The sequence below is a fragment of the Vulpes lagopus genome, chromosome X (genome assembly GCF_018345385.1).
Source record: "Vulpes lagopus strain Blue_001 chromosome X, ASM1834538v1, whole genome shotgun sequence".
NCBI classification, from domain to species: Eukaryota; Metazoa; Chordata; class Mammalia; order Carnivora; family Canidae; genus Vulpes; species Vulpes lagopus.
Genome location: NC_054848.1, coordinates 2,921,814 through 2,934,552, shown reverse-complemented (window position 1 = coordinate 2,934,552; position 12,739 = coordinate 2,921,814). Strand labels below are relative to the sequence as shown.

Below are 12,739 nucleotides of genomic sequence, written 5' to 3'. Positions count from 1 at the left end.
TGCCTTTGGCCCAGGGCGCGATCCTGGAGACCCGGGATCGAATCCCACGTTGGGCTCCCGGTGCATGGAGCCTGCTTCTCCCTCTGCCTGTGTCTCTGCCTCTCTCTGTATCTCTCTGTGACTATCATAAATAAATAAAAATTAAAAAAAAAAAAAGACCCTGGAAAGAGATTTCACCTGGGAGATAATGAATTAAACAACAACAGGAGAGCTGAGGCCGAACTCGGGATCTGACAAGATGGCCGGGCTGCCCCGCAGGATTATCAAGGAAACCCAGCGTTTGCTGGCAGAACCAGTTCCTGGCATTAAAGCAGAACCAGATGAGAGCAACGCCCGTTATTTTCATGTGGTCATTGCTGGCCCCCAGGATTCCCCCTTTGAGGGAGGGACTTTTAAACTGGAACTATTCCTTCCAGAAGAATACCCGATGGCAGCCCCTAAAGTACGTTTCATGACCAAAATTTATCATCCTAATGTAGACAAGTTGGGAAGAATATGTTTAGATATTTTGAAAGATAAGTGGTCCCCAGCACTGCAGATCCGCACAGTTCTGCTATCGATCCAGGCTTTGTTAAGTGCTCCCAATCCAGATGATCCGTTAGCAAATGATGTAGCGGAGCAGTGGAAGACCAACGAAGCCCAAGCCATAGAAACAGCTAGAGCATGGACTAGGCTATATGCCATGAATAATATTTAAAATCGATCTGATCATCAAGTGTGCATCACTTCTCCTGTTCTGCCAAGACTTCTTCCTTTTTTGTTTGCATTTAATGGACACAGTCTTAGAAACATTACAGAATAAAAGCCCAGACATCTTCAGTCCTTTGGTGATTAAATGCACATTAGCAAATCTATGTCTTGTCCTGATTCACTGTTGTAAAGCATGAGCAGAGGCTAGAAGTACCATCTGGATTGTTGTGAAACGTTTAAAAGCAGTGGCCCCTCTCTGCTTTTATTCATTTCCCCCATCATGGTTTAAGTATAAAGCACTGTGAATGAAGGTAGTTGTCAGGGTTAGCTGCAGGGGTGTGGGTGTTTTTCTTTATTATTATTTTTGAGGGGGAGAGGTAGTTTTAATTTTATGGGCTCCTTTCCCCCCTTTTATGGTGATCTAATTGCATCGGTTAAAAGCAGCTAACCAGTTCTTTAGAATATGCTCTCTAGCCAAGTCTAACTTTATTTAGACGCTGTAGATGGACAAGCTTGATTATTTGAACCAAAATGGGAACATTAAACAAACATTACAGCCCTCACTAATAACATTGTGACTTTGCTGTCAAGTGTAGAATCCTTCCTTCAAGAAAAAGCTTGTGACCATTTTGTATGGCTTGTCTGGAAACTTCTGTAAATCTTATGTTTTAGTAAAATATTTTTTGTTATTCTACTTTGCCTTTGTACAGTTTATTTTACTGTGTTTATTTCATTTTCCCAATGTGACAATCGTATTTAAAAATTAAAACTGATGGAACATTCTGTTTTGGTCTTCACCATCTGACATGTTGAATGGCAAGAGGTGGATTTTGCCAGTTTCTTTTCACTGATGCAAACTTGTGTTAGGATATCACTGAATGGAGTATTTATAAGCGGGCCCTGAGCATGCATAAAGCATTGGTATCTGCTATTTTTTTTACCTCCTAAAAATTTGAATAAATATGTTTGCGTTGTCTGATTAGTTAGATGATCATTGGTGTCTTGCCATGATGTTTGAAACTTACTGTACAGGGGAGTCACAGCAAAGCAGCAGTTGCGACCGACTTTGTATGGGACTTACATGTTGTGCCACATTTGTTTGTGTCTGGCATTTGGGATATGACCTTTTTCTTAGTTCTTGTCTGAAAACTTCATGTGTAACCACTGGTGCATGCTCTTAGGAAACACCAATGTGATAATCATTCAAGGTTTGCTGAGGCATTTCTGAGTCTTCCTTATAGACCTGAGGGGCAAGATCTCAAGCAACCAGTTTGCGAAAGTGTCATCTGAAAGGTTTCTTCCTTTGAGAGCATCAAATCCTCAGTTAGTGATTCTTTTTCATCCTTCAGTATTTGCTAGGGGAGCTCCTATTGTTTGATAGTAATTTTTTCTGCATTGAGAGTTGCTCTCCTCAAAAAACTGTTCTTTCCTCACCTTCTCCATATCGAATTCCTGGTCCTTGTCATTTGTAAGTCATCAGTGTAGCCAGTCATAAGGATGTACATTACATGTTAACCTGTGGGTTGGAAGTTTTGTCTCTTGCAGTTTAAGGTAATGGATATTGGTAGCCCATCGGAATTTACCCCACTCTTGATTCTCATAACTTCTGGAGTTCCTTCAGAATGTGGTATATTATTTTATTGTGCTTCTATGTAAGATGAAGAATTACCTATTAAATTACATTTTCAACATAAAAAAAAATAAATAAATAAACAACAACAAACAACAAAACACCAAAGACACAAAAGAAAAAAAAAAACCACACAAATGAAAAAAAAAAAAAAACAGAGCCTGTTAGTTTCTTTTATCCAAGTCGTGGACAAGCTCTGATCACTCTGCTCAAAGGATCGTAAAGTTGGGGAACTTTTATTAATTTAATTGTCGAATTTCTTTCTCTACAAGCCACGTAGAAAACACTTAGCAGAAGTCAGTAACCTGCAGTGGATGGCCAAATGAACTTTGACAGCGTCTCGTTTGCCCTTGAAGTAGACGAGCAGTTAATGGTCGCGGGCAAATGTGAAGCACAATGGAAACATTTGCTAATAGACACCGGAACATGTCTAAATGGGATATTTTGTAATTAGGTGTCTTTGGTTTGTTGGAATAGAGAGCTGATGCCTCTGGAAGCTTGACCTCAGAATGAAACAGTGAGCCTTATACCAGAAAATATTTATTCAATTCTAACGTTTAAGGTGAAAAAAAAAAAAAAAGTCCCAAGATGTGCTAGGACGGGCCTTCAATGAATTAGTGTCAAACACACACACTGTTTATAGTTCATAAACTTGTGAAAATAAAATTGATGATAGATTTGTAGATAATTATAACACGATCTATTCCCACTGGGTTTTTCCGAGGGGCTGTCAGAAACAGTAAGACATGATTTTTGCTACGTTTTGGACTTGGATCCAAGGGTCCAAAAAGCCATTTTCCCAAGACTCTGGAAGACGTGTGGATCAGAGAAAGCACAGGGCAATACTTGTCGGACTGTCCTGTTAACTCTAACCATCTTTGCATGAGTGTGCATTCTGTACGCAGCCATATAGTAAAGATACAGTGTGAACAACAGGGCAGGTTCTTTTTTTTTAAGATTTTATTTATTTATTCATGAGAGACACACAGAGAGAGGCAGAGACACAGGCAGAGGGAGAAGCAGGCTCTCCATGGGGAGTCTGATGTGGGACTTGATCCCAGGACCCCAGGATCAACTTTGAGCCACCTGGGTGTCCCAAAACAGCAGGTCGTAATAAATAATTGTGGGATCACTGTGTGGGACGTGCAGAGTACTCCACATAAGCAAATATCCAGATTCAAAAATAAAGTTGATCATGCTTTCAATTAAAAAAAAAAAAAAGTCTCTTAAAAGTTGTAATTACCCGAAGAATGTTCTACAAGTTTAAGAACATGGTGACTATAATTAATAGTACTACGCATTTAGCTGGATTTGCTGAGAGTAGATGGTACGTATTCTCATCACACACTCACCCAAAGTGACTAAGGGAAGTGGTGGATGTATTATGTGCCCTGCTTGTGGTGATTAGGTCACAGTGTACCTGCCTAGCAAATCATCATGTCGTATTCATTAGATGTATACAGTTTTGTCACTTATACCTCAATAAAGCTGAGAGGAGACATAACAAATGAGAAAGAAGGGTCTATTACAAAAAAAAATAAATTTCATACAGTGATTTTAATAAATCAGAGGACAGCCAAGGTAATTTAGGAGTTTAAAAAAAATCTATGTGGTTGAGCATCTGCCTTCAGCTCAGGTCATGATCCCTCAGGTCAAGTCCTGCATTGGGCTCCCTGCTCCGTGGGACATCTGCTTCTCCCTCTGCCTGTGTCTCTGCCTCTCTATCTCTGTGTCTCTCATGAATAAATAAATAAAATCTTAAAAAAAAATACTCTGGGACAGAAAATCAAATTTAAACTCTGAAAGAATATGTTTAATTCTATTAAAACATAGGCATCCTTTCAAAGCATTTTTGGGGTGGAGGCCTCAGAATGATGATGAACACATACAAGAAAGAAAATTGTAAAGATTTTTGGAAGACACATTATTCAAATTATTTGCACTGGAGATTGACCTTTCATTGACTAAAGCAAGGTTTGTACAGTTGGTATGACAAGCTGGTATTAAATGATGAGATATCATGGTTATAAGTTTACCGGCGATTCAAGCCCTTCCTATAGTTTTAAGGATTTTAAGTATACAGTTGCTGTCTGAATAACCACATCCACCTCGGATACCATATGATTCAAAATGGCAGGGATGCCGAGCCCTTTGAAAAGAATTTTACCTTTAAAAATAATTTGCGGGGACCTTCCTGGGGTTGACAATGTATCTATCAAATGTTGGAGAAGGGATACAGGTTGCACCTGGATTCTGTGTCTCTCAGTGTTGATTGATGAACTCTTAAGTGATAAGAAGGCGGTAAGAAGCAGCCAGGATGGATTTGTCACAAAAAGAATGACAGCACTCATTATTTTCACCGAGAGCAAGCTTGCAGGCAAAATGAAATGGGGTTTGCAATTAGCACATGAATCTGACCCTGTTCTCACAGCAACGGGTAAGGAAGTCAGCAAAGGTTCAGTATTTGTTACCAGGTTCTGTGGTCTGGGCTACGTTTCTCCTGTGACCTATTGCGTCCTACCTTTAGGCTGTTGGTTTTTTTTTTTTTAATTTTTATTTATTTATGATAGTCACAGAGAGAGAGAGAGAGAGGCAGAGACACAGGCAGAGGGAGAAGCAGGCTCCATGCACCGGGAGCCCTATGTGGGATTCGATCCCGGGTCTCCGGGATCGCGCCCTGGGCCAAAGGCAGGCGCCAAACCGTTGCGCCACCCAGGGATCCCAGGCTGTTGGTTTTGTAGGATGGGGTGCACGAAACGTACCCAAGACCTCAGAGATAGGAGCAGTGCAAGATGCACGCGTTTCTACACACTTTGCCCCAAAGCACGTCCAGGGAATGAACTAGCACATAGACAACCTGAATGAAATTCTGGATTTTTTTTTAAGCACTTTGCATTTGATGTGGATCAAACACTAATTAAATCATGCACCATGCTAAATCTTGAAATGTTTTACGGATTTGCATTGGAAGAAGACCACGCCAGCCGAAAGAATGACGTTCAGGCAATAGGCTCGGGTTGAGAAACGGGAATTTGGAGCAGGAACTCAAGACAATGAATAAGGTGCCAACAACCGTGATGATAGTGACGTTGAAGAAAATCCTGTTGTGTTGCGACTCATACCTTAAATGTTCTTGTTTTCCTTGGGGAAAAAAATTGTAAATAGCTTTGAAATATTCCATCTCATTGAGAAAAATTTTGATCAAGCAAAGGACCCACAACATCATGACTTGGCTCAAGGAACGTTGTAGTCTATGTAGGAAAAAAAAAATTATGTGTGTGAGGCTTTCCTGCGATCGTGTGCCCTCCTGCTGCTTGCAGCTCAAACAGGTCCTGGCATCCCTTGTCCTCCCGGGAACGGGTTCCCCGTTAGCCCTCACACTCCCGAAGTGAAGAGTACAGTGCATGTCGCTCTTTCCGCCTTCTCTCTATATATATTTATATATTTTTTTAAGGTTTTATTTATTCATGAGAGGCACAGAGAGAGAGGCAGAGACACAGGCAGAGGGAGAAGCAGGCTCCATGCAGGGAGCCTGATGCGGGACTCGATCCCAGGACCCCAGGGTCACTACCTCAGCCGAAGGCAGACGCTCAACCTCTGAGCCACTGGATGTCCCCAAATCTCATTTATTTATAAGTTACGTGAAGTATATAAACCCATTCAGGTGTATTTGTCTATTTAAATGATTTTAATTATTTGCTGCTCAAAATCATACTGAATGAAGTAAACATGAAGTATCTATAAGTAGGACTATACACTGCCATTGCATTAAGTATTGATGGCATATGTACAACTGTATACACACGTACAATATATTATTTACAAGTATGCATCACGATTTGTATGTAAAATAACTTAAATACTTAAAAATAATGGCTTAAACTGTGAAATTGCATTTATATTATAGTTTATTTTATTTACTCTGGCAGGAGGATTACTAGGAGGCTGTGAGGGCGCCAGCAGTCCTGGTCATATAGCTCGTGTAACTTCCAAACATAGGGGAGCAGGCCACAGGGGCTCAGGGCATTTAGGACTAATCCCCAAGGACCATTGGGAAGACTTGGGGGCTTGGGGTCTGGAGAAAGAGAGAGGAACTCAAGTGTCACTAATTATGAGGCCCCAAGGGCGGAAGGCGGGTCACAGGATCACAGGATACACCCTTTTGTGCCGCACATTATCTTCAATTCTGACTCCTGTGGCACGTCCTCAAACCGGTGTGCTGCAAGAGGGTCAGCTCGCCCTCCTCCCAGCCTGTGCATGGAACACATCTTTCAGCATCTCTCAGCGATTGGCCTTTTCCCTCCTCCACTGAGAAGAACTTCACCGTCGGGAGATGTGGGGCCACTGTCCCCTCTCTGAGCATTTGAATATGTTTTCCAGTTCTAACTATGGTGCCTCTCAGGTAGCTCATGAGCCACACATAATCCACACAGGCTTTCCTTGCAAACCTCAGCAGCGCGACACAGTGACGGGAATTGCAGATGTGTTCCAGAATCCTTTACTGATGAGGAGGTACCGTTGCAAGAGCAATGATGAGGTTGTCACCACACAGTGACTATGGGCTAGAGCATGACGTAGTCGCAACAATGAGAAAGTCCAAATCCTCTTCAGTGGGAGAGAATCCCTCCTTTGCACATCATGCATTAGGCAGTAGGTCTTTCAAGGGGACCATGTCGGGGACGCCTGGGGGGCTCCGTCGGTGTAGGATCTGCCTTTGCCTCAGGTTGAGATCTCGGAGTCCTGGGATCAAGTCCCATGTCAGGCTCCCTGCTCAACGGGAGCCATGCTTCTCCCTCTGCATTTTGCTCCCCTGCTCATGCTCTCTCTCTAAGAAATAAATAAAATCCTTAAAAATACCAATAAATGAACTGTGATTTTCATTCCAAACGTTCCATTTCCACCAATCACAGAATCATAGTTTATAATCCAGGACCGAGACACTTGGCGCACGCCCGCAAAACCGACTTTCACCTTCGCCACTCAGGGAATTAGCATCCTGTTCACTAAGGAGAACGTATCCGGGACTGTTGACGTCCTCCTGCTGTACGGGGGTTATTTGAAGCCATGAAAACCATGCGACCTTATCATGCATCATGATTTCATCATAACTGATTTTGAAGCTGACTTTCGATGAAGACGATAGGAAATAGAATGCGAATGGTTCACATCTATGAGATAGAATCACAGTTCTCCTAACAAGTACACGTACTTAAAAAAAAAAAAAAGAAAAAAAAAAAAAAACAAGTACACGTACTTGCTTGACTTATGTGATTTATACAACTGTCCCAGCAACACTCACCTTACTCCCGCTAAATGAAAGGTAAGGATCTGCGGAATGAGAGGGTATTAGCAGTGTCCTAGGTTTCCATAAGTGCTTTTAATGAAGTATTAGTTGCTTCACTGATGAGCCACCCAGGAGCCCCTGCTTTCCTTATTTCTAAGTGGGGATTGAGAATGGTCATCTTTTCAGCCTTAACATGTCAGTACGTGGGTTCCTTATTCTGAAACCTCAACATACCTGTCCTTTCTGTCTTAAGTCTTTTGCAATTCCACATGTGGACCCCTTCACAGAGTGTTCCGAGCACACGTCTCCGGGTTTGTAACTAACCGCTGTCACCGCTCTCCATGTGTACCAACTTTCTGCTGCTTGACCCACAGACAGAATGCGGCCCTTGCCTGGATTCCTTCTTGGCCAGTCGTGAGCCTGCCCTAGATCGTGTTTCAGCTGCATCTCCTGCAGATGCGTGTGGCCCTCACGACCCAGAGCTCTTGCTTGCTTTATCCCTTGGGCATCCTGCAAGCTTGTCTGCAGAGGTGCCAGGTCCCGGAAGTGCTACTCTTCCCACGTGGCCAGCAGGTGGCACGAGCTCGGGAGCTCACGGCATGTTGGATGCACAGACTCTTCACGCGCAGAACCCGTGCCATGTGCACTTTTATGCATCCTCCTTTTCCAAAGAGCAAAATCCACACTGAGATGAAAACACAGAGCAGAAGCAGGAATCTTCTCTCTAAGAAGCGCTGACCCTTGAGGACCCTCCGTGTTTCCCTGGTCCATGACTCCGGTGACCTGGAAAGACATAGATTATAAAGCTACCTGCACAAGCTAGTTCATTCTTCCAACCAAAAAAAAAAAAAATGCACAATTTTCCTCCATTACATTAATATTTAAACTATTTCAGATTTATCACATATATCTTCAGCCATGGGATTGTTTTTATGTCATTGTAAATGGATCTTTTAAAATTTCCCTTCCTTTCTCCCCGCGAATATAGAAATACAGTCTTATTCACAATCTTGCCGAATCCATAATAATTCCGATAGTTTAGAAGATTCTTCTAGAATCTGAATAATGTCATCTGAATAGTAAAACTTTTATATCTGTCTTTCTAATATATATGGATAGCACTGGTTTTTCCGTACATTCTTTCATTACGAGGGGTGTCTACAACCAAAGATGAATACAGTGGCTCGGCATCTCTTAGACATTTACAAAAATATATTTTCCCATTCATTGCAATTATCTGAATGCCGTACTTTGCAGCTGGTCTTTATTGCATTAAGGACAGTGTCTTTCATCACCGGGGCCTAAAATTTGTTTCTTTAAAATCATAAATGGCTGTTGAATTTTATCATTATTTTCTCGCATTGTAGAAATGGCCGTATCTTCATTTTCCCTTCTTTTGGTTTTTTTTTTTATTATTGTTTTTGTCAATGGAAATGGAAATCACCCTTTCAAGTGGTGACAGTAGCTTCGCTTCGATCAGGTGTTTCATTCCCCTGAGAGCAACTGTAAACAACATGCTAACCAGTCTTTGAAGTGGTGGAAGAATGACCCAAAGCGCACCAAGTCTGGCCAGACTCTGTTCACGAGGGAATCACAGTTGTATGGGTTGCCCACCCACGAGAGCCATTGTCAGCCTCTGTGCAGTGGATAGCTGAACCCCACGTATGAATGCACGGCTGTGTGTATTTGAAGACCCCCAAGATGGTGCTGGAACAGGAGGCAACCCACAACACATGAAGGCTTCTGCCCAAATGCACAAGTGGCCTCGGAAACGCAAATATGTTTCTCTCTGATGGAAACCAACAGTCTCCCAGGGTGGAAGCTGGTGCATTTGCAGCACAACAGTCCTGAGATTGACATCATTCGGGGACATTTAAAGTTCTACACCACTTACCATTAAGGGTTATAATATTTTTGAAGGGTTATAATACTTTTTAAAAATAAAGATTTACTTATTTATTTTAGAGAGGGATGCAGAGAGATTGGGAGAGAGAATCTCAAGGAGACTCCCCACCAAACACAGAGCCCAACGTGGGGCTCCATCTCATGACCCTGAGATGGTAACCTGACCCAAAGCCAAGAGTCAGATGCTTAACCAGTGGAGCCACCCAGGTGCCCCAGGGTCATAGTACTTTAAAATCTGTATAATAGCAATATTTTGATATCTCTGTTCATCTGTACAATAATACATTTTACTCTTCATCAATTTGTTTAAAGATTTTTTTTGAACCGTATTTATTTGAGAGAGAGTGCACATAGGGAGAAGGAGAAGCAGACTCCCCACTGAGCAGGGAGCCCAGTGCGGGACTCGATCTCAGGACCCTGAGATCATGACCTGAGCCAAAGGCAGATGCTTAACCAATAGAGCTGCTCAAGGGCCTCAATTTTTTTTATCAGTTTTTATCAAAGTTATTTTTAATTTACAGGGCGGTTTAACGTAGCTCTTTATGTTTTAAGGAATGGCTTATGGTATTGACTTTGCTTAGTTTAAAAGTTTGATCTCTGGATTATTCCATGTCCCATTTAAACATCTCTCGTATTCTCATTATTTATTTGCCTTTCTTTTTTCTCTGTACCTCTACAGCCTCATAAATCAATGTGTTTCAATCCGTGCTAAACTCAACACATTCATAGGCAGTGCTATGAAATAGTAAGAGATTGCTGACAGCCTCTGTTTTGATAGCTTTTCGTTCCGGAGAAGGTACAAGTGTAAGTCACCGCCAATATGCTAGAGGCAGAAATTGTGATTTAAGGTGGGCAGGAGCAAGTGGGTCATATTAGTTCTCAAACACAGAGTACATACTGCAGGAGCTCAGCCGTGTATTGTGATATGCACACATATCTGCTTTTTTTCAGTGAAATAAAGGTGATAACCTCTTTATGACGAAATTAATTCATGCACACGGGGAGCTACAATTCACAGATAAAGGTTAGTTAAAGATAGTTTTAGCTTTGACCCAACTATTCGCAATGGTTAGTTGCAATTATAACACAGGTATAACTCTACACCCATAGAAAAGATGATTTAGGGGCAAGGGAATCTGCTAAGATTATTAACTAGGGGTAATCAATTATGGTTAATGAGGTTCACTCTATGAGGCATCTAATCCACCTCTTCTGTGGCTGCATTAGACAAAATTCCCAGTGATGAGAGCTAAGATGGTCTACAGGATGGGAAGGGAGCCTTCCCTGGTCCTAGGATGAGCACCTGCTGTCAGCCCGGCTCAGACTCCCTGATTCCATGTTCAGCTTCAGACAGCAGTCTAGTGAGGAAGAATGGTGGGACGTTCCCAGAGACAGTGTTTGCACCTCTGCAGGACCCAGACACAAAGACACGAGGTCCAACATCATACTTGGATATTGCAATTCTTGGGGAATATTTGCCTCATTCAGGTGGCCCGTTGAACACCTTGCACATATGCATGTCTCTAAACCTTTTCTTTCTGGTTTACCAAGATTCTGCTCATTGCTACCCCCCAAAACAAAATAGTTAAGACCAAACTCCCTGTTTGCTGATGCAAAAATTTCAGTGGTATCCCTAGGCAGCTTTCCCTATGTACACACGTATATTCCATATATTTGATCTTTTCTTTCAGTTCAGTTGGAGCAGAAGCAATGCTGAAGCCAATGAGCGAGAAATATTTAAGCCAGAGTTACAAAAAAAAAAAAATCCTATCTGAAATATTCTTACAATGTCAGTACCATTGCAAGAATGTTCCTAAAAATCCACAGTGGATTTAATCCCTAACAGCTGGCAGCCTGTTCCAGTGATGTGTACACGACTCATTAATGAATTTAATTGTCTTTTAACAAAATACTCCCAGTTTGCAGCTTCTCCGTTCGCAGGGGGAAATTCTCTACCATGTACATGGGGTTGGCTTATTGGGTGATCTCAACAAAGATGTAGCTGTATGTCTGACATACAGCCTTGATTTGGTATCTTGGGTGGTACTTGATAGATAGAAATGGTACCGATTCAAGAGTCTTTGGATTTTCACAGGTTGCATTTTCTCCTTTTACACAAATCACATCCTAAGAAAGTAGAAGCGTCACTAGTCTGTTAAACGTTAATAAGACATTTGCTATGAGACATTCCATCTGTAGAAATACAGACATTTATTAACACTTCACTTAAAAAGATTCTAAAAACTATCTCCGTTAGTGAGTCGTTGTTTCTACATGTTTTTTTTTTTTAAATAAATAAGATTTTATTTACTTCAGAGAGAAAGAGAGAGAAGACAAGCATGGGGAGAGCCAGAGGGAGATACAGACTCCCCACTGAGCAGGGAGCCCGATGCAGGACTCAATCCCAGGACCCTGAGATCATGACCTGAACCACAGGCAGACGCTTCACCGACTGAACCCCCCAGGGGCCCACTCATTTCTACTTAAATTGCAATGGATTTGTCACTTGTAGTCATGTAGACATTGCTGATTCAAGAGTATCGAGCCTTTAAAGCAATAGGAACAGTTATACACCTGCCCCACCACCACCGCCATGAGCTGGAGTCAGAGCAGAATGTGACACAGTTGACCTCCAAATAATTCATCTGGTCTTGCACCAGAAGGTCATGAAGCGAATCAGAGGACCTCAGTATATAGTGTGGAACAGCAGACCGACTCCGAACACACTCCCCTGTGTGAATTTGGCGGTGGAGACTGTAAAATCTAGGGAATATGAGCTGAGGGTTGAGGATACAGAGATGGCATGGTGGCCAGTCCGGGGATCTGCACGGAAGAGCATCCTGCAGAATTATTTTCAAGTGGAATATGCCAAGGTATGCTGGAATATGTTAAAATGTGCTGACATAAAAAAATAAATTAAAAAATTTGCTGACATATACTAAGCTCTCAAGAGGTTAAAAAAAAAAATTCTATGAAAACAATACTAAATTCAGTCATTGTTCTGGAAGACTTTGGGAGGCAAAGGCATGATCTTCCGAAGGGCTGCTGATATCGCTGTGTCCCAGTGAACCTTATCCCAAAGCGTGTATAGTTGAGCAAGAAAATAAATGCATGAACAGAGGCCTGTAAATGACCCACTGGACAGAGGCAAGGATTTGATGCCCCGAGGGCCTTTTACAGCTATCAGTCAGCATTCTGTACCCTGCACGACTGAATTGTTGGTGATCGCA

The 12,739-nt window shown here is 42.0% G+C and overlaps 1 protein-coding gene across 1 annotated transcript; it reads left to right on the top strand.

The window, feature by feature from the left end:
* The first annotated feature begins 212 nt into the window (after positions 1-212).
* On the top strand, positions 213-1,672 carry LOC121482229 (ubiquitin-conjugating enzyme E2 N). Its single transcript, XM_041740036.1, has one exon. It carries the CDS (start codon positions 239-241, stop codon positions 695-697), a length of 459 nt encoding a protein of 152 aa, XP_041595970.1. The 5' UTR covers positions 213-238; the 3' UTR covers positions 698-1,672.
* The last annotated feature ends 11,067 nt before the right edge of the window (positions 1,673-12,739 follow it).